The 26636-nt window shown below is 50.0% G+C and overlaps 8 protein-coding genes across 13 annotated transcripts; 5 read left to right on the top strand and 3 right to left on the bottom strand.

The window, feature by feature from the left end:
• The first annotated feature begins 78 nt into the window (after positions 1-78).
• On the top strand, positions 79-3020 carry H257_08220. 2 transcript variants are annotated; one of them, XM_009834034.1, is made up of 3 exons: positions 79-426; positions 498-1001; positions 1077-3020. In XM_009834034.1, exons 1-3 carry the CDS (start codon positions 162-164, stop codon positions 2849-2851), a joined length of 2544 nt encoding a protein of 847 aa, XP_009832336.1. In that variant the 5' UTR covers positions 79-161; the 3' UTR covers positions 2852-3020. The 2 variants fall into 2 exon arrangements, with proteins under 2 accessions (XP_009832336.1, XP_009832337.1); XM_009834035.1 differs by lacking the exon at positions 79-426 and having other exon boundaries at positions 427-1001.
• Positions 3021-3112: 92 nt separating this feature from the next.
• On the top strand, positions 3113-4428 carry H257_08219 (hypothetical protein). Its single transcript, XM_009834033.1, has one exon. The coding sequence runs from the start codon at positions 3239-3241 to the stop codon at positions 4115-4117; it is 879 nt and encodes a 292-aa protein (XP_009832335.1). The 5' UTR covers positions 3113-3238; the 3' UTR covers positions 4118-4428.
• Positions 4429-5453: 1025 nt separating this feature from the next.
• Positions 5454-7398, top strand: H257_08218 (hypothetical protein). The gene has a single exon (XM_009834032.1). It carries the CDS (start codon positions 5558-5560, stop codon positions 7268-7270), a length of 1713 nt encoding a protein of 570 aa, XP_009832334.1. The 5' UTR covers positions 5454-5557; the 3' UTR covers positions 7271-7398.
• Positions 7399-8204: 806 nt separating this feature from the next.
• On the top strand, positions 8205-9449 carry H257_08217 (hypothetical protein). The gene is made up of 2 exons (XM_009834031.1): positions 8205-8914; positions 8967-9449. The coding sequence occupies exons 1-2, from the start codon at positions 8270-8272 to the stop codon at positions 9345-9347; spliced, it is 1026 nt and encodes a 341-aa protein (XP_009832333.1). The 5' UTR covers positions 8205-8269; the 3' UTR covers positions 9348-9449.
• Positions 9450-9458: 9 nt separating this feature from the next.
• Positions 9459-10189, bottom strand: H257_08216 (hypothetical protein). Its single transcript, XM_009834030.1, has one exon. It carries the CDS (start codon positions 10163-10165, stop codon positions 9488-9490), a length of 678 nt encoding a protein of 225 aa, XP_009832332.1. The 5' UTR covers positions 10166-10189; the 3' UTR covers positions 9459-9487.
• A 213-nt stretch (positions 10190-10402) lies between these two features.
• Positions 10403-17484, bottom strand: H257_08215. 2 transcript variants are annotated; one of them, XM_009834028.1, is made up of 8 exons: positions 16931-17484; positions 16687-16845; positions 15482-16012; positions 13694-15013; positions 13481-13622; positions 12360-12858; positions 11342-11498; positions 10403-11278 (listed from the first exon to the last, which is right to left on the bottom strand). In XM_009834028.1, the coding sequence occupies exons 1-8, from the start codon at positions 17462-17464 to the stop codon at positions 10742-10744; spliced, it is 3879 nt and encodes a 1292-aa protein (XP_009832330.1). In that variant the 5' UTR covers positions 17465-17484; the 3' UTR covers positions 10403-10741. The 2 variants fall into 2 exon arrangements, with proteins under 2 accessions (XP_009832330.1, XP_009832331.1); XM_009834029.1 differs by having other exon boundaries at positions 10403-11498.
• Positions 17485-17980: 496 nt separating this feature from the next.
• H257_08214 lies at positions 17981-20081 on the top strand. Of its 2 annotated transcripts, XM_009834026.1 has the most exons (3): positions 17981-18090; positions 18149-18715; positions 19297-20081. In XM_009834026.1, exons 1-3 carry the CDS (start codon positions 18010-18012, stop codon positions 19957-19959), a joined length of 1311 nt encoding a protein of 436 aa, XP_009832328.1. In that variant the 5' UTR covers positions 17981-18009; the 3' UTR covers positions 19960-20081. The 2 variants fall into 2 exon arrangements, with proteins under 2 accessions (XP_009832328.1, XP_009832329.1); XM_009834027.1 differs by lacking the exon at positions 17981-18090 and having other exon boundaries at positions 18118-18715.
• Positions 20082-20882: 801 nt separating this feature from the next.
• H257_08213 (hypothetical protein) lies at positions 20883-26501 on the bottom strand. Of its 3 annotated transcripts, XM_009834024.1 has the most exons (8): positions 26137-26501; positions 25742-26083; positions 24640-24868; positions 23749-23912; positions 23419-23676; positions 22569-22871; positions 21912-22296; positions 20883-21278 (listed from the first exon to the last, which is right to left on the bottom strand). In XM_009834024.1, the coding sequence occupies exons 1-8, from the start codon at positions 26482-26484 to the stop codon at positions 20965-20967; spliced, it is 2343 nt and encodes a 780-aa protein (XP_009832326.1). In that variant the 5' UTR covers positions 26485-26501; the 3' UTR covers positions 20883-20964. The 3 variants fall into 3 exon arrangements, with proteins under 3 accessions (XP_009832326.1, XP_009832325.1, XP_009832327.1); XM_009834025.1 differs by lacking the exon at positions 20883-21278 and having other exon boundaries at positions 21485-22296; XM_009834023.1 differs by lacking the exons at positions 25742-26083; positions 26137-26501 and having other exon boundaries at positions 24640-24906.
• Positions 26502-26636: the final 135 nt, after the last annotated feature.

Here is a 26636-nt window from a genome sequence, read left to right as displayed (position 1 = left end):
TTTCTTATCGACTTATAATTTGATACAGGTTTCACAGGGAAGCTGAAGTACAGTAGTACAGTATGTAGTTTTGCAGGGGTTTGCTGGAAGCACCCCATTCGACAGCGGTATCCGGACACTTTGCCCTTACTTCGTGGCTCATTTTGGGAGAGGCTGGCGAGATGGACAAGAACGTACTGGCGCGCGCGACGGAGGACTCGGACTCACCCACACCGGGATACCTGTATGGGGAGATCGCCCGCATGACACAGCATTCCTTCGACACGTGCTTGAAGGTCCAGGAGTACCTGATCGGTCGCCTGAAGAAGAACAAGCCCAACATCAAGTATAAGGCGCTCCAAGTCATCAAGCACATCTGCCGCGAGGGACGACAAGAGTTTCGTCGGGAAATGCAAAAACATGTGCCGACTGTCAAGGAAGCCCTTCGTACGTACTAGTGCGCGTATCTTTCCCTGCGCACACGTGATACTCGGTTGGGATGATCATGGCCATTGTAGAGTTCCGCGGCCCGCCTGATCCGTTGCGCGGCGACGAGTACTACCGCCGCGTCCGTGATGCTGCAAAAGATTGCTTGGACGCGATCTTTGACACGAATGTGAATGCCGTCGCAGGCATCTCGACCCGTATCAAAGGGGTGGGTAACCCCGAAGCTGCCCCGCAGGCGTCTGGATGGTTCAACAGGGGCTCCAAGGACAACGCCCCGACACAGTTTCAAGTGCCTGGCGCGTACAACACGTCGGGCCCCCCTGCGGCGGGGTACGATGCCCCGGGAGGGTACCCTGGTGGGTACAACGGTCCGGCGTACCCTGGTAGCGACGCCAACCAATACCCTTCCCAGCAGCAGCAGCAGCCGCCGGGGTACGGCGGCGCCGCTCCTTCGTATCCTGGCGGTCCGTTGCCTCCTTATGGCAGCAACCCGGGTGGTGGACACCCAGGAGGTAACTACCCCCCTCCGCCGGGCATGACCGGCTTGGGCAACCCCATCTTTGAAGACAAGAAAGGTACCCCCCCTTCCTTCCCCCCCTCGTCATGACCCCCCCACCATATCTCACACACGGTCATTCCATTGTGGGTAGGCGAAGGCAGCAAAGGCTTTTTTGAAGGGTTGAAGGAAAAGGTATCGTTTAAAAGCGAGCCCAAAGTCACGTTTGCCGGCGCCCCACCCGGGTCCCACTCTGCGCCGGACGGATGGAGTTTCTCCACCAACCGCGGCCCGACCTCCGGGGCATTCAACCCGAACGCGCCGTCAACGTACAACCCATCCGAGCCGTACCGCCCCAACCACCAGCCCCCACCGCCCTACAACACGTCGCAAGTCGGCGGGTACACGGGCCCCACGTCGTCTTATGCGGCGCCGTCGTCGGGCTTGACGTATTCCGATTCGTCCGAGGCCGAATCGCGTCAGCACAAGTCGCAAGAGCTGCGCGATCGCGCATACGAAGGCGAGCGGCAGAAAGGGCGCGTCGGCGGAGTGTGGGACAGCCTGCCGACGCCGACGCTTTCGCAAGCCGCCCCTCAGCATCGTCCGTCTCAACGACAAAGCGACGACGGACCCCGCCCGGCCGAGCGCATTCAAAACGAATGGGCTCAAGAACAACAGTACGTGCGGCGTCCGTCTGCTACGGCCCCCCCGCCTTCTACTAGTAGTGCTCAGCCACAACAAACTTTTGGTCGCAGCGGGGCGTCGTCGGATGGCGCGTACGAACGAGGTATCATCCAAGGGCTGTGCGCCCCGGGCGGCATGCGCGCCGTCCCGCCCAAGGACAAGCTAGATGCGTTCCTTAAGAGCGCGCTGACGCTGGACGCCGAAGTGGTCGGACCGATCCTGGATGAACTACTCGGCACGGATGCTTCGTCATGGCAAGTTGTGTCCAAGGCACTGACGGTGATCGATGGACTCTTGGCAACCAACGGGTGCGAAACCTTCCACGAGTACTTTACAGACAACTACGACATGATCCTCCACGTATCGACCGCGTCCGACAAGGCTGCGGTGCGCGACCGCGCCGTCAAGATTCTGCACGTGTTGGGCAAGGCGACTTCTAGTACGGCTCCTCCGTCCCGCCGGAACAGTGGCAACCCTGCGCCGTCGGCCACCAGTGGCGACCTCCTCGGCGGCTTTGACAGCCCCAGTAGCACGCCGCCGCAGCCGTCCTCCCAAGCCCCGAATGTACCCCCGTCGTCGTCGTCAAGTGGTGGGTTGTTTGCCGGGCTTCAAACATCGTCGTCGTCGTCGGTGGATGGTCACGCCGCCGCGGCGGCTCCGCAGTACACGCAACAGCCACAGTCGGTGCAAGCCACGGCCAACATGTTCGGGGGCTTGTCGTTGGGAAGCAGCAGCTCCTCCACCGATCCGTCTCCGTCATACAACCAGACGCCGGCGAATTCTGTGGCGGCGTCGTTCGATCCGCTGCTACAGCCTCCTGTCCAGCAGCAGCAGCAGCAGCCACAACCGACGTATGCCGCGCACCCCACGTACAACCCCAACCAATTCCTCGCGCCACCACAACAACAGCAGCAGTATTATGGTGGAGGTCCCCCTCAGTTCCACCAGCAGAATGTCGTGTACTTGCAACCTCCGCAACAACAGCAACATCAGCAGCAGCCACCATTGGGACTGTACCAGCAACAGCAGTACCCTCCACAGCAGTACCAACAGCAGCCGCAATATGGACAGCCACAACAATACCTTGGTAAACTGCCCGTGTCGTCTTCGCAAGTGATTGGCGCGGCTATGATTCCCACGGGATACATTGCCAAGACGATCCATGAACCCACGGACGCGACCAACTTTGACTTTATGAAGCGGGACGACTCGTTCAACTTTGTCAAGGATCACATGAAGGGCTAATCACGACACGCTGACTGACTGACTGACGAAGAAGGGTCCAATACAGCGAGCTAGCTAGCTGTAGTCGATGTCGTGGGGCAGGAGTAGTGTGTTATTCATAACACGATCGACGTCGTTGGTTTTTGTGCCTTACGAGCGTGCTGCCACGTCATCAATGCTTTATATAAATAGCCACGAGTGGAGCTCAAAATAGTACTAGTTATTAATAATAGTACACTTGAACACGACCAACATAATAATAATACAATACACCCATCACGCTTCGACGGCTATGTTTAGATGGACGTACAATGTCGTAAGCTAGCCGGCGACACATTCCCATAGTATTACTGCAGTCCAAACGCTGGCATTGCACCATCGTGGTGTGGACATTCCCAATACATTCACATGGGCAAGCCACTGGTAACATCATCCGTTGATCCGTCCGTGACGACGACGACGGCGGCGGCCACCATTGTCGAACCATCTCTTGCGTCGCTTCATCCATCCTCCACCGCCACGGCATCGCCGTCCAATGCAGGAGGGTTCATTGGTAAGTGCCAGTACAAAACCGGCAAGTGCTTCAAGGAGCGGACGCTGAAACGCAACGGCCAAGCGCATTCGCTGTGCGAAGAGCACCGGGTCAAGCAAAACCTGATCCAACGACGCAGCGATCGAAAGTACCAGTCGCTGCATGCCGTGCGACGGAAAGAGCGAAGCCAGGTCAAAGCACTGTTTAAGAAGCAAGTCACGATGGCGGTGGCCCATCAAATGTACTACGAGCACCAACACCACCACCATCACAAGATCTTGAACCCCCTCGTGTTCCACAACAACCTCGCGTCCGTCCCACACCATCATCATCCGTCCGCGGTGGCAGCCTCGTTGCCGTCGTCGTCGTCGCCCGGGACATTCGGATTGGGGTACCCGCATGGAATGCTGCCGCCAGTGGCCCCTTCCATGCTTCTCTGTGGACTCCCCAAGTCCGCGTATGATAGCCCTGTCGTGCACAAGAATGTCAAGCATGTGTCGGCGCCATCATCTCAAGGGATGTCTCCACTCGGGGCAAATGCCGCCGTCATCAATCAACAACGTCACCATGTTGCCGCGCTCAAGAGGAAAGAAGGAGGCAAGCAAGTTGAGGAACGGTCGTGGAAGCATGCGGTGGAGGCCCCGAGCAACCAACACAGCGCTGCCCATGATGCCACCGACAATGCCCAAGCAGCTACGGTAGATTCATGGACAGACGACGATGTCCAGCTGTTGAAGTCCTTCTTGCTCGTGTAGACCATAACGATGCAATTGCAAGGCATAGTTCACACACAATAATAATAACTAAGAGTGGTTAAACTCCCGTCAGAAGCCTTCCATGTGGTTCAGGGCGATGGGATGCGGGCGACACCCCCAGAAAGGTGACTATGACGCTCGCAGCAGACATAACGTTGCCATGGACGTGGACAGCGGTTCCACACTGGTGGTGGCGAGGCGATTGATTGCGCATGACGCGTGTGACTAGGGGCAACATGGCGACGCAGACTTGTACTCAATGTGCGCCGCCGACACGCCAGTCCGCAGATTACCGATGGAGAATCATGGCGAATCTTGAAACTGGGATTGGGTGCGATCCGGTTAAGGTATCCGACACAATTGTGCATCGGCCAACGTGGCCTGGTGGTGAAAATCTTTGCACCAATCAGAAGTCATGATTTGGCCACGCGGAGTTTGATTCGCTGAGAATCCCAGAACGTCAACTTGAAGTAGAGCCAAGGGAACTCCGATGAAACTTGGGAGTTTGTGTTGATATTTCGCTGCAAATGTCCTAAATAGACCCCGAAACAGGACTTTACAATTAGCAAAACTGGTGAATGTCCATCGAGTCCTATTTGTGAACGACATCAGCAAAAATGGAGGACAAAATCCTGCAGCAATATGAGAATGGAAGGGGTTGCACATGCCAAAGATGTGGCCCATCAACACCAAGTGAAGTTGAAGCCACCGACACTTTTCAGCCTCACATTCTTACTCGTCTCTCTGATAGAAATGGTGTGCAATTCACACGTCGCTGGTGTCGATATAAATATAGGCTGGCTAGGCTACTTGCGGGGGATTGTTTGGGGTGTGCGGATCTTTACCTTCCGAAATATGGGCACGACGGCGGCATTTTCCTTGCGATGTAGTACAAACGTCAGTTCACTCGAGAACATCTCAGTGAAGGTTTGTATCGAATCCCTGTCAAACGACAACGAGGAGGAGCTCACGTGAGCAACACAGAAACCCAAATCTCACGTCAGAGGAAACCAGATGAATCTATCGAATGAATTCAGAACCACGATGTATTCGAATACACAGGTTCTTTTCGATATACAGACAAAGGAACTTCAAGATTAGCAAATCCGAAACATACAGAGTATGCTTTACAAGAGTTCAAGCGAGTGCAGGCAGGTTGAATCGTGGGAGGGCGACTGTATACCCCATTGGAAAGAAGATTCTTGTGACTGAAATATAGCCAATCAAGGGCGAGAAACGAGTCTACACGACGCTTGATTGGTGGAGATTTGGATCCATCCAAACAATTTTTTTTGGGCTATTTGGCCAGGTGAAAAAAAAACGAGTTGTTTCGCCTCTCTGGTGTTGACAATCCCATTTTCAAATTCCTCTCTTCAGTACATCCGACGCTCCCAGCTCCTCACGGCTGCAGTAGCTCCCTCCCATCTGTGCCTCACCACCATGTCTCCTCGCCACGAACTGGACAGTCGCTCTGTCGACGCCAACGCCGACCTTGACATGATCATGCAGAAGAACGTGCGCAAGTTGCGCATGAAGCACATCGCCAAGAAGAAGCAACAACATCCTCATTCGACGGCGCCGCTGCAACCATTGGGGAACTTGCCGACGTTGTCTCCGACAAAAGACAAGCGTCACCACAAGCCTCATCAGACGTTTTCGAAGAAACAACTCTTCGACGAAAAGGAGAACTCCGACGTGGCACCATCGCACCCGAAGCAGCATCACGAGTACGCTGCTCCTGTTGAAGAGAAGCACCGTCGTAACATCACGATCTTCGATTGCGCCAAAATCGTCAACAACAAGGGACGCGTAATGACCCACGAAGAGTTTGACTTGGTGTCATCGTCTCCAAGCAGTGTTAGCAGCAGTGCGTGCAGTACGACCTGTTCCTCCATGAGTCCCTCGCCAAGCTCGCTGGGGAAGAAGTCGTCGTCGTTGAAGTTGACCAAGAAAGCGATGAAGCAACCGAAGACGACCACGTCTGAAATGCTCCGCCAAATGGCATGGGAGCAAATGGTGCTCGAAATCATGTGCTCGTTGCTTCCTGAGATCGATGTCCTTTCCGAACTCAACCGAACGTTGGTTCAATGCAGTCGCGCCGCCGCTTCCACGGAGTCGTCCTCGATGGACTTGGTCGGCTTCCAGCAACAACTCCATTACCACTTGAACGCATTGCACATCGATAACACCGACTTGCCGCCGCCCTTCACATCCGGCGCCAAGTTGGTCGACTTGTACGTGACCAAGTCGTTGGTCCAATCCATTGTGTTTGGCCTTATGACCGTGTCGGACAAGCGTGCGCAAGGGTCGTTGTCCGCCATTTCCATGTCCATCTTCGAACAAGTCCCCTCCCTTCGCCACGACATGTTGTTGGCAATCGAGTGCACCGCCGCGGAATTCTACAACCTCCCCGACACTGTCAACTCCAAGTCGTTCAACGTCGACGGCATGGTGCATCTCACGGGAGCCATCGTCAGCTTCCAACACGATTTGTCCATGCAAACCCAGCAAAACATTTTTGACGACGACGAGGATACCGTGAACGTTTCTTCCACGAACATGACTCCCACCGACGAAGACGATACCATTTACGAACATGCCGTGCGCATCTTGGCGTTGTTTTGCCGTGCGTGGAGCTGCTACGGCGCCGCTACCACCGCCGCATCATCCGCCGACGCGGTGTTCTCTGCCAATGCCAACCTGGCCTCCAACCCGACCGTGAAAGCGCTGATCGCCAGCGTCCAATTACTTGCGCAAGTGTCGCCGCACCATGGTCTAGCGTTTCTGTCGGACACTCTGCTGCGGCGATGGCCGTCCCGCAACACGTCGCGGCAACTGCTGTTCCTCCGCCTCATCCCCATGTTGCTGGTGCAGTTGGCGTCGGCCCAAGTGTACATGGAATCGTTCACCAAGGTCGTGTACGACTCGTTCGATCGCATCCAGCGATGCATCGTGGCCCCCCATGTGCTCGTGGCTCGGGAAGCGTGTGCACTGTGCGACGACCTGCACCTGATCCGCCTCTTTCTCCTCCGAGACAAAGCGCTGCTGGATACCGTCACCACGGCGCTCCATGTGAATGCCCACCATCACTGGAACAAACAGATCCAAGCGCTGTCGGACGATCACTTTGACTCGATGCTCGACTTGGCCTAAAACGCCCTGAAAAACAAACCACCGTTATTTATTATTTCAGGCCCCGTATAATATTATTTACCACACAACCGTGAATTAATTTAATCACCAAGTATTAATAGGAAGTACGTATATGTACTGTAGTACTACTACTACTACGTCCTGGTTCCATATCTTTCTTTGTACTATTGCGAATGCTGGCATCTGGGTCGTCGTCATCTGAGCCATGGAACGTGGGTGCGTGCGTGCGATGGGAAACTCAGAAGCAAGCATGATCTTCCGATCATGGAATGTGAATCTACATGTGTGTGTGACGGACGGGCCGCGCTTGGATGGGACAAACTAGTAACCGCGGCGGCATCTTACAACTAGGACTAGATTTTGGTGGTGCATTTCAGGTTGTAAAGCGAAGAAAATCTCGCTTAACGTGGCGTTATATTTGGGTGCTCACTCATATGATTGTGGATCTTGCAGTACACGTGGCGCACAGGCGGGTGTTCACGTACATATTTGCTGCCCACGATAATACACCTCTTGTAATACAGTGTGTTTCACGAACGTGTCGGGATACGAATCGTTGTTTCACGCGGTGTGGAGCTTGTATTGCCGAATGCATCCTGCGGCATGAAGTCGCGCTGACCCCGCGATGTTGAAACGCATGACTACAAGTGTGTACAGTAGCTGACATCTATCTCCATTTGTCCGTCCTTAGTTTTTGGGTAGCAAGAGATATATATTACGTATACCACTCATGCAATATTGGTAAACGTAAAGATAAATTGAAGTGGATCGCGCCTGACATAACGAACGTTTGACATGTGAGCCATGACAATACTAATGTAAAACTAATGAAATGATATTTTGGAAATCAAAGTGTACTAACATTAACGTTCACTACGGAAAAAAGCTCAAATTATTTCGAAAATGGAGAGGTATATTCAACGGTTTCCATTGGCTGATAATAATTTTTCTAAATATTTAATTGGTCATCAGGTTTGAACGACGCCCCACCGTTCCAACATGGCTGACGCGGACGCTCGCGCCGCGAGGAAGGCGAGGATATTGGCATCGCAAGAGAAGCGACTCAAGTACGTCTCCGGTCAAGCCGACTCGTTGAAGAAGTCGACCGAAGAGGAGCATGAGGAGAAGACCCTCGACGACATGCTCGAGGAATTGCATCCTGAAACCAGCGACGAAGTCAAGGGACTTGTCATGCCCACCATTCGGGCAGACCCCGCGCAACGTCGAAGGGACGCTGCCCTGCGGAAACAAAAACAGCAAGAGAAAGTTCAGGAAAGGTTGCATGGAATAACGCCATCCGTGACCGATCCTGTTCCAAGCTCGACTCCAGATGCTGTCCCTTCTACGACATCGCCGCCAAACGTGTACGAATCCAAAGCAGCGACTACGACCACAGCGCCACAACGCAATGCAGCTGCGTCGTCCGCAGAGCTTGTCAAACTGACCAAGGCGAAGCAAGACCTGCTTTTCTTCCGCGTCGAACAATGGGCCGTGCTGCTCGTCCTGATCGTCGCAGCCGCCGTCGTAGGCTTCTACGCGGACATCCAAGACTATGCATTGGACCCCCGCTTGAAGGACGTCGACGATTTGCTCGCCCAGGGATTTACCTTGGCATCTATCAAGCAGCAGCTTGAGCGTGACAACGTACGACCTGTTCTGGCGTAATGTCGTTCGTCGACTTCACTGTGCTCTGTAGGCGGACTTGTCCTTCCTTGACAAACGGTCGCTCGCTGATACGTCGACGCAATTACCCGTGAACACGATCCCGTTCCTCCCGTCCTTCATCTTCGACATGTTCATACCGGCCGTGGTGAACCCCCCGCTCCTGCTCTTCCCTATCCTCGCGCGCTTGCTCCTTGGCGGACTCTTCTTTGGTGCGCGCAGTGTCCTCGACGTTCCGTCCACGGGCGACCACGAGAGCGACGACTCTGGGTGGATCATGAAGCTGCTCTTGTCACAAGTGCCCATTCTCCGCGATGGTTTCCGCATGGTCAAGAAGACTGGGGATGACTTTTGTCTCTTCTTGATGGTGCTGTGCATTACGGTCGCCGTCCGCGCCGTCGTCGCTGGGGTGTAATTCTGGTCAAAATAGTCATTTATCCCATGAATCTCGTAACGGCTAGTATTACTAAACGCATAGTACTATTACTACTAAAAAGAGTCGAAATTTATTGCACAACAAACGGGGGGCAAATGCGGGAAAAATGATGAAATAAGTTAACTTAATAGTTGCAGGAGGCCCACGAACGCCACCATGGCCACTGCACAGAGAAATAAAGCGGTGTCTACCGTCACTTCGAGCGCGACGAATGTACAGACGAGTATGCTACATGCTGTGGCATACACCAGGAAACTGACAGGGGTCGCTAGCTTGCTGGCAGCTGGCGGTTTCGATGGTGCAACAGGTGCGACTGTCGCCTCGGAGGATGGCATGGACGTGGTGTCGGGCAGAGGGAGCGTCTCCGTATTGGCTCGCCGCCGCAGCGGCATCAGCGGCACCATATCGCCCTTGTCTTGCAGCCGTCGATTGAATAGCTGAAGGTTATACATAAAGCACTTGTTGCACGTTCGAATGGACTTCATCTGCGCCTTCGACTTGATGCGATGCGTGGAGCACTGGCCGCACACGACGTCACCACACACACGGCAATTGTGTTTGCCGTAAAACAGAAGCTTCTTCTTGCAGCACGCACACACCACATCCTTCGCTTTCGGGGCGTATTGGCTCTTGTCGCAAAGTTGCACGTCGTCCATGCCGAGGGCCTGCAGGGAGACTCGATCGAACTTGACGTTCTTCATGAGCAGGGCATCGTCCTCGGTGACAAGGCGTATGTTCAGCTCTTCCTGTTCCCGATGGGATTGAAAGGACGTCGTCACGGTCGCCGCCGCCGTCATACACTGATTGTTCTTCCTCAGGTTGCGTTTGGAAATGGTCGCATTGCACTTGTCACTCCTTTTTTTACCGTCGGATCTTCACTTGCAGTTTGTATACTAATTTAATTCCCACCCATCAGATGGTTTTATGACAGATCAAGAAGTCCTTCTGGATTCGAAAATCACTTGGTATTTGTATTCCGAGCAGGTCGTCATACTGTACGATCGTAAACTTCTGTTCCACTTCAACTCCAAAAATTTGGAAAATTTATCGTCATTTTACGATTTGCGCGCGAACAGCAACAACATCCACCGATAGAGGACGAGGCGAAGTGCGGCGGGCACGGACGACATGCTCCAAGGTAATGAAGACGAAATGATCCTTCATTTGCAGTAGATTCAGCCTCGTCGTAGCCAGTGGGGAGACGTAGTGTACAGTACGGTACAGTAGCCGCCATTGTCCCATGTGTACTCCAACTCGCCGTTGCTTTACAAGTTGCTCGTACAGGTCTGACAATACTCACTGCGTTGCGGGAAGCAACAGGTGAAGACAGACATCAATAACTTTACCAACGGCATTGCATTGGACATTAGACGTTAGGCTGCAGTCGGGGAAAGGCAGTCTTGTTCTTCCAGCATTGTCCCGATCTGTTTCTGCTGGTCGGCCATGAATACGGACGCGGTGGTGCTCGTTGTGGTCTGAAAGAAATCGAGCTTTTTCATCTCGTCCGTGACGGAAATGGTCTGAATGACATGTTGCAGCTGACAAAACAATGTTTGCATCGCCGTCGAGTGCATGCGGCGGCTGCTGATCCAAATCACCCCTGCGTCCGTGAGCCGCACAAAACAGCTCATGGATCGATGGATGAATTGCCGGTACGTTCGCTGCGGGGGGCGCGTTTTACCAGACGCGGATCGATGGGCTGGGCTTATGGCTTTGGTTTCCTTGGGGCCGTTGTACTGGTACGTCATGGACTCGTACGGAATGCGATGGATGCCTTCGAGGCAAAACTGCAGCTCCGCCGTCAGTTTGTGTTCCACGACGGCAAAGTCCGCGGCAGATCTCAGCGGGAAGAACACGGGGCAGATCAACGGATGCACGTCCATGGTGCTCGCGCCGCAATTCTCGGGCATCTATACAGGTACGACCACATCTTTACAGATCGTGTATGACGACGGGTATTCATTATTCCGTACGGGAATGATGTCCAAATTGAACTGTTTGGCCCGGCGTTGCAGCCCCAGAATGAAATCGTCCACCAACGCACTCCGACACACGAGCCACTGCACTTCAATGTGGTACACTTGCACGGGCAAGAATTCCACGTCGTAGTGGATATTGAGCCATTGCTGCCTACAACACAAGCATAGTATTGTCAAGTCGATTCAAAATTGGAGTGGTCAATCGAATGAGCTGCACCAAATCGGCAGACAATCGATCGACTAATCAAAACCCAGATGACTAATCAAGTAGCCAATCAAATCCACTCTTAGTTAAACCTTGAATTAGTGTGTGACTTACATTAGTGTGAGACTGGACGAATTTTACATATAAAAGTCACTAACTTACAAAGAATCGAACGATAGATTGGCGAATCAGCACAAAAGACCAAGTTTTGGGTAAAAGGACAAGATCAAGTCAACCCTTGGACTCTTTCGAGTACAAACTACAAATCAATCTGCCGGCAATCAACCGACCAATCAAAGCACAGATATACTCTTCAAGTGGCCAATCAAAATCCTCCAAATTTCGAATTCGTGACTTGACACATAAATAAAATGCAAAAAGTTATTCCAAATACGATCGATGCATGTTATCTGCAGACAATCGATCGACCAATCAAAACACAGAAACAATCTTCAAGTGGCCAATCAAAATCCTCCAAATATGGAAATCGTGAGTGTGCGTTCAAATAGTGTGAATAGCTTTACACAGTCTTCAAAACTCAATCGATGGATTCAGTACACAAAGCAAAAGCGACAGAAGAATTTAGCCAATCAGATCGCAGGAAATCATCCGTTCACCCAATCAACACCTAATTAGGATGTGACTTCAATTAGTGTAATTAGGGTGTGACTTCAATTAGTGTGATGATGGGCATCCCCGCTGGATATTTCTTTACATACAAATTTCAGTACAAAAAATCCATCGATGGATTTGGGAAACCAGCACAAAAGTCCAAAGTTTGGCTGGACAGACATGCGGCACACGTACTGAAGGGGTGCGTCCGGCGCCGACAAGGGGATCTTGATGTCGCCTTGGAGCACGCGCCGCGGGGTCTTTTCCCCCATCAACAAGCTCACGTCCATGACATTGGACGGCACCCCCAACGGCGCCGCGTCGTCCTTTCTCGCTTTGGCGCGGATGTAGTCGAGGAATCGGCTGAACCTGTCGGTGAATTCGTCGAGAGTTTTCTGCCGCTCGGCGTCGTCCACGGTCGACAACATCGGCGGCGGCAGGACACAGTACAACCCCCGCTTGTACTTGATGCTGTGGGTCATGACAAAGTCGTGCGCACTCATTGACGAATCCAACGCGTTCCACCCGTACTCGTCCGTGTTGGGGTATCGAAACTCTTGCTTGGCAGGTAAAAAGTGGCTTGTTAACGGCGACCAAAGCGAGTAATTGTACTCGACGCGGGGCGGGGCCGGTTGTGGCACGAGACTTGCAAACGATCCCGCCGACGATGGAGGTTTCGCCACCTGCTTGTCTCCTGTCCATACAAATGATCATATAGAATGAATACGACGATAATAGCCTGGACATGATGATATTGTCAAGATATTCGATTCAAAATTGAAGTGTTTGGGTGGTCAATCGAATGAGCAGAATCACCAAATCGCACGCAGACAAGCGATACCCGACCAATCAAAACCCAGATCACGAATCAAGTGGCCAATCAAATCCACTTTTCGACGAATTCAACATCGACTTAGTGTGTGACTGGAATTAGTGTGATACTGGACAAAGAGTAATCGATCGATAAATTTGGCAAAGAATCAGCACAAAAATCAACCAAATTTTGGGTAAAAGAACTACAATATGTGTACTGTATTGTCAAATTGAGAATGTCCCAAGAATGGATTCAAGATCTAAGCCAATCAAATCACGTGCTGTCGAATTTCCGCCAATCCAAAGGACTGATTCAGGTCAGTCCGTCCGCATTGGGCAAATCAGGTATACTACATTTTGAATAGTATAGTTTGTATAAGCTTATTCAAGAGAAGTTTGGCGAATAAATCACACGTCCGAATTTGGGTGAAAAACACAATACATATATATATAGAAAAGTTGGGTGAAAAGCACTATATATATATATATATATATATACATACCTTGGGACGTTTGCTTTAAGATCTTGACGTCAATGTCTTCTCCCGTATTATCCGAGTAGGTGATTTCGTGCACTTGGTGGCCCATGCTGAGCTTGTACATGGTCGTGCCCGCGACGTGGCGTTCGCCAATCAATTGGAAATCCTATCCACAATCAGCCAAATACATACACTCCCAATATAAACAACTTCCATCGATCGAATATCCTTTTGTACCTGGGAAAAACGCTGGGCCACCAATTCCAATGCGTATTCACGATGGTTTGTGAAGAAGCCACCGCCGCCACTAACCCCGTCGTGCTGGTCACACCCGACCTTGTATACCTTTTCCTCGTACTTGACATTCAGGTCTGGCATGTAGTCGGTGGTCAGCGGCAGCAGCGCGGGTGTGCACAAGCTCTTAAAGTCGAGGTCATAGCTGAGTATATCATACCGATACACGTGGCTCCACCTGTACTTGTTGGCTGTAGACACGGGCGCATATGCAGGAGTTATGAACGACGACTGTTGCTGCTGTGTCGACAGATTCAGCATCATCATTTGTGCTCGCGACAAGGTGGATTGTTGGGGCAAAAATGGCGGCGGCGGCGGCGGCGGGTTCGTCACGACCGCCCCCGACGACAACGACCGATGGTGGAGTGGATAGAACAACTGGGATGGCTGGGATGACTGGGATGGCTGGGAAAGGGGAGGAGGGGGTGGCACGAGCACCGACGAGCCATCGCCCAGAGGTTGGTACGGCTGCAAGCGGGGCGACGGGTGGTGGTCGTGGGGGCTCGTGGAGCTATTAGACGGAAACGACCGCGCGTGCCCCCCCGCGACCAAAAACGGCGGCTGGTGGTGATGCGGAGACTTGGTCATCGTCGGTTTCAAGTCGGGCGACACGCCATAGTTCTTGGCTTTAAAGCGGGGCTTGGCCAACGCTTGCAAACTGTGCAATGGCGGCGTGCCACAGGGATGCTGCGACCGCGGCGACTTGTCTGGCACAGTCGAAGCCCGAACAATAAACACGGTATCGTCGTCGTCGTCGTAGTTGGGAGCCATGTAGTACGGCTTGAGTGGCTGCAGCTCGAGTCTTCTCGGCGAGTCGTCGATAGACGGGGTAGATGGGAATGGCAGCGCGAACGGCGTCGATGGCGTGGATGGCACTGTGAGCGTCTTGTGCGCTGTCCACTGCAATTGCGTGAGCAAGAACGCCAGCGGTCGCGATGGGATGCCACTGGGCGACGCAAACAGCCGACACACTGGCAGAGGCGAAAACGTATCGGGTGTGTGCTGGCTGAATCGAACCGAGAACCACATGGGCGTGAAGCTGCTGGTCTCGGCCTCGGGGGTGAGTGAGAATGGAGACATGGGGATGTGGGGGTGTAGTTGTTGGTTTTGCTGCTGCTGCTGTGCAGGGGGTCTGGGCTTTGCAACCGTCGACGACGTGGTGTGGCTCGGATGTTTCAAGTAGAACCGCGGAACCGACTCGAGTGGTGGCGACGACAGCGATATGCAGTCAAACCCGATGCCATTGTCCATCATGCGTTGCTCCTACCATCGCTCCATGAGCTCGATAAATATATATATATATATATATAGTAGGATACTATTGATGCCAAACTGGAGCAAAGGAATCGACCGAATCAAATTGTATAGATAAATTATTTAACAAAGTTCGTTTGCCACTCTGATCGCAGAAATGCATAGCGTACATTAAATTAGTGTATATGACCTCAAATAGTGTGATAGCCACCTCCTCGCCACCTCGATGCACATTATATAGACACCATTCACAGTTCTCGAACCATAATAACTCCTCGATCACTGGATTTGACGATTCAGTACACAAACATGTCCACCACTGAATCAACGTGGAATATTGGTGTATGCCATCAATTAGTGTGATGATCATCATCTCGACGACCTCTAGTCTCCAAAACCCCGACTCGAACGATGGACAGCATATATATATATATATATATATCAACCATTGCTCCAAAATACATAATATAATCATACCGACATATCGCTCACAAGTTGATTCACGCGAAAGACGCCGTTGCCGGCCGTGAAAAGCACGAGGTTCTGGCCGCTTCGGTTCAAGTCTCTGTCCAGGTAGTGCTTTTCGTAGATGTTAAGGATGAGGTTGATGGCTTCGAGGACGTTGCCGTCTTTGGCCGAGCTCGGATGGCCGTGGCCGCCTTTGCATGTGAGCGCAATGCCGTCGAGCGGATCCAAGCTCCATCCACACAGATGCGGAAACGCATTCACTTCGGCCTTGAGTGTCGTGAGCATGTTCGCAGTGTCCACGGCGCCGCCATCTCTTCCGTATGAAATCACCTTGTAAAAGTCTTCAAACCAGTGGCCATCGTCATCTTGGCATATTGCGGTCGAATGGTAAGCCGACTGCACTGGCGGTAGATCGTCATAGTAATTCCGACCAAACAAAATCACCGTGAGACTGTGCGACACATACTCGGCCTGCCACCGATCAAATAAGCTCGACACCATCCGGATCAACTCGTCCGCGTACAAGTTACCGTTGTTGCCCTAGACGATATTAGGAACCAAGAAGAATAATAATATAGTATTTTTTACATTAACAAAAACAAAATAACCATGGCAATGGTGATTTTTTTTTTAATTTTTGTTTTCAAAAAATGATTCGAATGGTATAAAAAAGACTAGTATGTTCTAAAAAAAATTCAAAGGTAGAATTTATTTATATATATATATATTTCAAAAATCCTACCACTGTGTAGTATATTGCAATCATATTGGTGATTTAGTTGAATCTGGAGGTGTACATGCCATACATACTATAGGCAGCACATAATAAACGGACGATGTATTGTCAATTTGATATACAAATGTTTGGGGAAGGGGTGCAATCGAATTTCGCGCCGACCAAAAATCTGATCCACAATCGATCTGATTGGTTGAATTTAATTGAGAAATGGGTTTTGATTGGCTAATCATTTTGAGCTGATCTGAGGTAGCCAATCAAATCGATTTAAACTCCAACGAGAAACCACAACACAATGAAATTTCACTCGAAAGCACAATATATGAGGTTGTATATCACTCTTCCAAATGTACAGTGCAATAGTATCAACCAGATTCTGGGCTCAACTTTGCTGGATAGACAATATCACCACACATATATGTGTACATTATGAGGAGCGAAAGGTGATGATTCACATCGTCACATATGTCGGTCCTACCATATCCCACATTTCGGGGCTGATTTGAACGAGCCAAAAGATCCGAGACGACTTGGAGCGAAACACAAAGCGCGTTTTGGCCGTCACGACGCCCGTGACCACGGCTTCATTCTCATGCACGAGCTCCATCACTTGGACGCGGGCGCCATGCATCCGCACCTGCATGGACAGTCCATCAACAACACATGCATATACACACACATGGAAGGAAGGAAGGGGGGGAGTGAGTGATGTCGAACCCTACCATCTTGCCAACGTACAGCGCCTTGCCCACGAGGTTGCGCTGGAGGTAGAACAGGTCCCGCCGCGACAGAAACTGGTCTTTCAAGGACACTTCGACAAAGTCCACCTCAACCGCATGCTTCTCAATGAACCGCACCATGACGTCTTGCAGCAATTGGAGGTTGAACTGGGCCGCGGTGTCCTTGAGAAGACTCAGCTGCATCTTGCCCTTCACCGGCTTCTTTGCCTTGAGCTCGTCCGGCGACGGAACGTCCATGAGCAAGTGCTGCCGAGAGTCTTCTGTGCAGTTGGGCGTGAAGATCTCCATCACGTATGCGTCGTCGTCGGGGAATGTCAAGTCGGGTTTGAGCGCGTCCACGTTGAGCACGAGTTCTTCGCCGCCATGGAACTCGAGACCATGCACGTGCAACTTGACGATGGCTCGATCTTTAGACTTCTTCTTGACAGATTCCATGCCCTTGGTCGCTGCCACAGCGATGGAAGATACCGCCGCGGCATCCTTTGCGGAAGGACGGGTCCACCGACGCCGATTCATGCACGAAGGTTGTGTTGAATTTGCAAGTCCAGCGGGATTGGCTTAAATATATAGAATTCAAGTCTGTTGATTGGCTATAAATAAACAATTCCTGAATTTCACAATGCAAATTGTTTGTGTCCCCTTGGTTTCAACGTCACACACTGTACTTGAATCGAAATTTCGCGTGTCTTGGCCGACGCTCGTCGATCGCCACGATGCCTCGAAGCATGCCAGCAGCGCTCAGGCAAAGGCCATGCGTGAGGCAAAGGAGCTGGAGCAAGGATATCTTCGGTATCCGAGATTGTACTTAGGCCCAAGTTTCGATAAGGGTTTGCAAGAACACGATACTCGAGGTCAAGGTATACTCATGGCCTATACTACATGCACTCGTGTATGCCAAAGGTCCTTAAGTTGTGGTGATTGATCATCGCAAACCCGCTTAAGAGTGCCCATGTCGAAGCATGGACATTCCGCCCGTTCGGCCGTTTCGGATTCCTGATTTGGAGCAATTATCCGGATTACCCCGAGGTTTATCCGAATCCCAGGAAGCCATAGAAGCGGCGATGGCGTTGTCGTCGACGGTGGTACCGCAGGCCATTTCGCCATCCAAAGAGAGCCACATGCGTCGGTGTCCTGGAAATGATGTACATGAATCCTTGCTTGACAGTATCCTCAATCCTGACCATCTCATCACACCCGTAGCGATGCGCAGATTGCAACCGCGTGTTTCCGCAGTGGGCGTCCGTGACATTTGGCATCCTCCTGTGCTTGGATTGTGCTGGCAGACACAGGGCATTAGGTGTTCAGACCAGCTACATCAAGTCTCTCTCGATGGACGCATGGTCTACCCGAGATCTATTGCCGCTGGAACTCGGTGGCAATGGCAAGTGGAACGCGGTCTGCGTCGCAGCGGGGCTGTCTCGCGAGTCCACGGCAGACAAGTACGGATCCGTCATTGCCGATGCCTACCGCACGAGAATGCAAACCGCCGTGCAGTCCGTGACGCCGTTCACCCTCGTGGAGATGCTCACATGGCTCAACCTGCCATTGGACGTCCCCGCGGTGCCATCATCGTCGACAAGTCCCATGCGGCGCCATGCATCGTCGATCCAGCTGTCCACGCCGCAACTCCAACCGCCCGCGATGGTCCATCTCCGAAAGCAAGCGTCGCTCGAAGTCAAGTGCACGCTCTGCCACGACTTTGTATCCGTGTCCAAGTTGGACATGCACTCCCAGCGCTGCGCGGCCTCGTCCACCGACCTCCTCCATGTACATGTGTAGACGTTTTCAAACTTCATGCTTCATATCCTGTTCATGCTGTGCATACTAGTAGTGTCCTTTGTCCCAGTATCTGGACTCTTGTATGCTGATGATGCGCCAAATCTCTATCGATCGATTCTTTGTACTGACGTTTGTATATACCCATCGTGCAGTGTCACACTAATTTCATTCACACACTAATATTCGATGTTTTATTGGTCAAACAGTGGATATGATTGGCCACTTGATTCGAGTTGTGGGTTTTCATTGGTCAAATCAATCGATTGATTGTCTGCCCCGATTGTGGTGATCGATTGAACTCACACTAATTTCATTCACACACTAATTCGATGTTTTATTGGTCAAACAGTGGATATGATTGGCCACTTGATTCGAGTTGTGGGTTTTCATTGGTCAAATCAATCGATGCGATTGAACACCCAATCTCGCCAATTACATTGAATCGACTGGGCAACATATACTATTTACATTGTTGTCCTGTGTGTGATGCAATCACACTAATTGATGTCACACGCTACTTTGAGGATCGTTTCCATCAAACTGATAGGCAAACTCAACTGTAATTGTAGGACACATACGAAGAGCTCGAGTTCGACACGATTCTCGGCCGGCACCCCACTGGGGGCGACACGCCCGCCCCGCTCGGCCTCAGCCTGGCAAAATCCATTCCGGATGGCGGTACCCTCGTGTCCAAGATCGTCCCTGGCGGCGATGCCGACGTCGCCGGCGTCATCGTGGGCAGCCAAGTGCTCAGTATCAACCACGTCAAGTCGTCCAACTTTGACACGCTCATGCAGTACCTGAGCCAGCCGTCCATCCCGCGCCCGCTGACGTTTTCGTTCCGGATACGGCGGCCCGTGGTCGTGCTGGACGTGACTTTTGACGACGACAACCCTCCTTCTCAATTGCCCAAAACTGCTACTAGTACGAGTTGCTTTGAAAGTTGCTCCGACACTTCGTTTAAGCGCTCGTCGTTGGGGATGGCTGTGGCCATGTCTGTACACAACCAATGCCGGGTCATGTCTGTGGATGCTGACGGCGCCGCCGCCAAGCGTGGCATCGCCGTCGGATGTACGATTGTAGCCGTGAATGAACAGACGTGTTCGGGTGCCCGGGGGGTGTTTGCATCGCTGCAAAGCCTCGGGAAGGCCCGGCCGCTCCGGCTGCGCTTGCATCGGTACACGAGTGCCGCCGACCACGATGCGTCGTTGCTTCGATTATGGACTGGATAATCGAACAGCGTGCATTTTAGTAGTAGTACATACTAGTAGTAGTACAGTACTAGTAGTAATCATGGCGGCCGCTAAAAATATTGGCATAGAACGTCAAATACAATTATGAGGGTCTGGTCGTGCTGAGGTTGGGGAGTCATGTCGCCAAATATTAATAGCATTCGAATCCATTTATATTGCTGTAGACAAAGATAAGGACATACATATATATATATATATGTCGTTGGGGAGGGACTGGGCCGAATCAAACGATTGGATTGGCAGAAATTCGCGAGGACGGGATTTGATTGGCTTAGGCGGTTCTTTCGACCATTATTCGCTGAAGGCGTTCGGTTTTTCTGCTGAGGGCTCCAGGTTCGAATCGATTTGGCAATATATATAATGTATTGTGCTTTTGAGCCAAACTGTGGATTTGTTTGTGTGCAGCTTCACGAAACCCATCGATTGATTTTTTGTACTACTGAATTCTGTCTGTTAAACGTGTGCAGGCATTCACACTACTTGACGACTTCGATGGTTGCAGGAGTTTGATTGGCCACTTGAAAGCGTTCTGGGTTTTGATTGGTCGGTTGATTGCCTGTCGAGTTGGTTCTGCTGTCATTCGATCGACAATAATGTGAGGGATTGTCGAATCGACTTGACAATAATAGAGAGTTTTCAGTCATACAATGTTGTATATACTATTAATGTGATTTATTCGCTATAAACGTTCGAAATTGCGCGTGGTTTGTCTGCTCAATATTAAATCACGCTTTTGATTGGTTGACTATACTTGTCCTTTCTGTAAGAGCCAATCAAATTCACTCAAAAGTATGCTACCGATCGAATATTAAAAACTACTATAAGTTATGCTCCGTGCAGCGGAAACATTTTTGGGTCTGTTCTGTACGTATACTTTCATTATTTTCATATATTTTTTAACTTTACGTCCTGCTACATATTAATAATAATGTCCTGCTACATATTAATAATAATGTATATGCATTCGTAGTGGCGTGGTCTGTACTACAGTTCGGGGGCCAGCGGCGCCTTTTGCGTCATCGCAGGCTGCTTGTAAATGGACCGATCGAGCAGCGGCGCCGACGGACTGCGGCGTCGCTGGGCGTCCAGCGCCACGCACACTTCGACGGGAAGGAACTCGGATACACTCGGGTACGACTTGCGGATCCACGAGTGGAAGAGCGCCGTGAGTCCCATGAGCACGAGCGCCATGGCCGCAGGAGACGGCGCCTGCTTCAAAGTGAGCACTCCGACCAACGTGCCTTGGCTGATAAGCATCCCCGTGATCAAAAACGAGTACAGTTGCGGCCAGTGGAGCCCTACAAATCAATCGTAACCATCACATACAAAACCAACGGGCAAAGGTATAGTACGATCGATCTATATATATATATATACATCATCGCAGATTCGATTCTCGAGGGTACGGTATGCCGTACATACGGAATACTAGAGGATTATTTGCCGACGATTCGTGGTACTAGTACAGTACTACTACGACTAGTAGTACAGTATATAGTTCGAACGAGAACGCCTGCAATACAAAGCACATTCAAATCAAAAATGACAACTGGTCAAGCCATACATACACTAACACAACCCTGTGGTAGTAGTAATATGTACTAGTACTACTCGTTTTTGACGAGGGGGTTACTACATTCATAACACAACCCTGTGGTAGTAGTAGTAAGTACAACGACCAGAGCTACTACAAAGCCCATTCAAACGACAAGAGGTCAAATACCCATATCAGTACAGAATCCAATATCCAAATCAAAACTCGTCAACATCTCACAACAGTGTCCACGTACTCTATCTACTAACCAACCATAAACTACATACTACCCATATTTACGTACCTACTACCTACATACATTCTCGTGTTCAGGAGTGTTCCAAACTACTATATACTAACCCTCCACTACCAACAACAACTGAGAGTCCAATCGTACCTGTGGAATGGGTGGTCGGGACGTACACACAGAGCAGCTGGCGGCGGTACACCGTGTCCGCCACAACGAAAAAGATGCCGCCAGCAACAGACACGACTGGCGCGAGGGGCGCAAACGTGAGCACGAGCACAAACACCAGAAACAGCTGGGCCAGCGTCGTGGTAAAGTCGAAACGGGTGCTGACAGTGGCCGGCGTGAGCCCCCACCACGGGGCCGACTGCTCCCGGCGCGTGAGGTTGGGCGAGAATAGCCAGTAGACGCCCCCCGACACGATCGGCACGACGCGGAGCAGCTGCAGGACAAGACCGAGGCCCGTTTGCACGAGTATAAACGACACAAACAGTGTACTTTGCCCTGGAATCGACCGCCCCAGCATCGGAATCACCTAGACGTGTTGGATTTAATTTTTGTTTAACAAACAATATAAAATAAATGTCAAAAAATGTTCAAAAATATAAAAACATAAATTATAAAAAAAGTAAAAAATATCAAAAATGTCCAAACAATTTCAAAAATATCAAAAATCAAAAATGTCCAAACAATATCAAAAATGTCCAAACAATATCAAAAATGTCCAAACAATATCAAACATAAATTTAAAACATATCAAAAAATGTCAAAAAACACTTAAACTATACAACGATTGATTCGTCGTACCTGCAGCGGCTCTTGGACAATCAATTGGATCTTGTCAGCGATTGCCGAGAGCGACCCCGCGACAGACGCGACGAAAAACGTCTGGACGAGCTGGAATGCCACGACTTTGGAAAAGACTGACGCTTCGATTGCATTGTGCGACGCGTGGCCTTCGGTACATGCGACGACGCGGAGCAGCAACGGCGCCAGGCTATTCATCACGACAAGACCCAACGGACTCAGTTGCTGCAGCAACGACTCGAGCCACGGAAACGAGTCCAGTAACTCGTTCAAGTGGGGCACCACGCGCCGAAGTGAGTCCACCTATTTGCGTCATCACACAACCATGTATATAAATAACATATATATATATATACATACATATATAAATAATATATATATATATAACCATTTCAGCCATTGGAACGGATGAAATGTATGGACGAGTGGGTGGCAAAAATACAAACGGATATAGAGGAGAAAATGGCTATTGCACACCAAAACCAGACAAAACAGATCGCATATTCACCTATTTTGACAGTCAATCGATGATCGACCAATCAAAACACTCGATAGGTTCTCCATCGGCCAATCAAATTCCACCGCATTTCCCCACTAGCATGATACTTGAACGTTCGACACTCGTGTATTTGTCGTTGATGTGCAATATGAAATATTCAAAAACGTGTATATCGTCATCAAATACTACGTAATAATGCTGCAATCTCCGCTCAACCATACAATATAACTAGTGGGGTTCCCTTTATATAATATCAGTCGACACCAAGCACACCAATCTAAAGCTAAAGTCATGCAATCAACCAACGACCACAAATACAACCTCCCTAGGCTGATAAGAGTACGTACGTACCGACGACAAGGCCACAACCAACGTCGTCGGGACCGTCCAAAACAAAATGAGCGCCGCGGTCGCCGCGATCGCCACGAGTGCAAACACATCGCGCTGCTCATATGTGTACGTGCCTACATTGGCCCAGACGATGTCTTGGGCGGGAGGCGCCTCCTGGATCTGCATCTCGTGGGGGGTGGCGGTCTGCACGACCTGCTGCACCGTGTTGGTGGCCTGGAGCGTTGAAAACGTGACAAATGCCGACCGACGCAGCACCTCCTATGACATGAGTGGGCTATACTACTACTAGTAATACTACGACGCATACTAGTACTTCAGACGAGTACGTACTTTGGGGGACGAGAGGTCGGGGAGGAGGTTGGCGAGCGGCAGAAGGACGTCGGCGGACGGACGCAGCAGCGGCGTCGCTTCGTTCGACGTAGCTAGCGGAGGGGTCACCGGATCGCCGGCGTCGACGATGTGGTCTGGAAATGGGTTGTTGAATCGAAAGCTGCCTACACGATGTACATATATATATAGTTATATATACACACTAGGACAACATGAGTTTTCGACGAGACCGCACGGATTTATATATATATATATGCTCATAGATGATGATATATAGTTTGATATAAGCATCCATATTTGTCGTTGATGTGCACCATGCACGATGTAAAACGTAAACATCACGATAGAATTCAATAGAATCTAAGCTTACTACTAAAAAATGTATGGATATAAATGTAGAATGCCTATATGAAAATCAAACCATTATTGTCGATTTCATACAAATTTGGGGACGGGGTGCAATCGAATTTCGCGCCGACCAAACCGATCCACAATCGATCTGATTGGTTGAATTTCATTGAGAAATGGTTTTTGATTGGTTAATAATTTTGAGCTCTTCTGAAGTAGCCAATCAAATCGATTTAAATTCCAACGAGAAACCACAACACAATGAAATTTCCCTCGAAAGCACAATATTAAAAATTTGTGTTGTTGTCAACCAAAGTTGAACAATGTATTTCCATTAAAAAAATCATTGATTCTTTTCATGCTTTCAATCCAGATATTCGAACCCTATTTTTATTAAATTCTATTTTCCATCCAATTTGAAGGATTCAATCAAAATGGTCCTAAATTTCATTGCATGGTATGCAAATATAAACGACAAATAGTACGCTATAGTACGCTCGTTCTATAGTACGGTAGTTCTATAGTATGGTAGTTCTATAGTACCGTGTTTTTGCTGCGCTTCAATCTCGCGAATGGCCACTAGCACGTCGTTGTTCAGCTGATGCAACTTCGCTTCGTACGTGGCAATTGAGTCGACAGTCTTGACGGAGAAGCACCACCACCACCCGTCGTCCCCAGTACGCCACTCCCAGTGGGTGGGCCGGCGAGACGTGCGGTGGAGTACGACCAGTGCATGTTCTAGCGCATTCCGCACGGATTCCCGCATTGCGACCTACACATAGTTATAAAACTGGAGCGACTAGACTGAATGAATCGACGACACAACCAACTAAATGGACACAAGAAGCATCACGGCAGAAGGATGTAGCGAATTCGATTCAATTTGTTTATTTTTCAGGTTTAAAATTTTTTTATAAATAAAACTACTTAATAACAATTAATATAAAATTTAATTATAATTTTTTATAGGAAACTATCACTAGCATTTAATTAGTGTAATACTTGATTGAATGGGATGACAAATAATACACCACCGGACAACTATGGAAGTACTGTACAAAGAATCGATCGATGGAGTTGGCGATATTCAGCACTAAAGTGCACATTTGGGGTAAACCACATTTCATGTACGTCTAGATCAAACAATATATAAGAAGTTATATTGTCAAATCGATTCGAAACTGCAGCCCTCAGCAGAATAGTCGAATGTCTTGGGAGAATCGATTAAAGAACTGCCTGAGCCAATCAAATCACGTCATGTAGAATATATTCTGCCAATCCAAACGTTTGACCCTTCCAAATTGGGCAAACCACCACATGTATACTAATCGTTGTATAGTATAGCTTAATAGGATCAAATAAATTCAAAAGCTATCACTCTCAAGTCCAAACTGGGGTAAAATAAACAAATATAAAAACAAAAATAAACCATTGATTTTCGTTCAAAAGCGTAGTATAGAAACTCATACAAGGCAAATGTCTATAGTCATTTGGGGTTCAGATTATACAAGGTGCCGCAATACAAACTCTACATGATACGATGAACAAACTACAACTAGCTCTACGTACTAAGCAAATGCCAACGAATCCCATCGGATTTTATTTGGGATATATATATATATATATATATATTATAATGGCGTACCTGACGTTCAAGGGCGCGACACTCGACCGCGATATAGCAAAACTCGACTTGGTTGGGGAAGATTGCGTGAAAGTACCGTTTGAGCGCGGCGTGCGACCGCAGATGCTCCGGGATGTCGTCGATGAGGACGCTGTACTGCTGGGTAGAAGCTTTCGCGAGGAACTGATGGCGCCGCTCCTTGTAGACTTGGCACTCGCGCGCGATGGAGTACATCGTGAACAGTGTCATCGCGACGGCGGCGAACACGGTGGCCCACAGCCGCGGATCGTTGCGCGGCAGTCCGCTGATGGTCAACCGATCGATAAAGTCCTCTTGTTCCAGCAGCTTTGTACTGCTGTACGCCTACACATATAACATGGGAAAGGGGCAAGGGAAGGAGCCATGATGGGACGTACAGGGAAGAGACCGATGGACAGGATGACGGCGAACGCCGCCAGATGCTTGCCCATGCGCAGGAAGCGGAAGAAGATGAGGGTGTCCAAGCCACACACCTCCATAATTTTGTCGTCGGTAACAGTCCACACATGCGGGATCCACCGCACGCCCTCCCCTGGCACACTTGTCGGTTGGCAAGTGTACAACTTGGGGAAGCATCGTCGCAACACTTCGAAGACAAGGAATCCCCCGAGAAGGAACGGTCCATAGATCTGAGTCGCGGTCGTGAGGATGGTGCTGGCGCTTCCATGAAGGATGTCCTTCACGCCTCCGACGATCGCCGACGTTGGAATCGGGGTTATTGGCATTCTTATTGTACAATTCGTGAAATTTACAATTTAATGGAGTGTTTTAATCGTATACAAAGGACAAGTCTACCGCACTGAGAATAAATTTAAAATTCTGGCTAGCTCTTCAACGTTCGTCGATGAAATCTTTTAATTGGAAATTTAATCTTGAA

Source organism: Aphanomyces astaci (assembly GCF_000520075.1).
Source record: "Aphanomyces astaci strain APO3 unplaced genomic scaffold supercont1.18, whole genome shotgun sequence".
Classification (NCBI taxonomy): domain Eukaryota; phylum Oomycota; class Saprolegniomycetes; order Saprolegniales; family Verrucalvaceae; genus Aphanomyces; species Aphanomyces astaci.
This window is presented reverse-complemented; position numbering and strand designations above follow the sequence as displayed.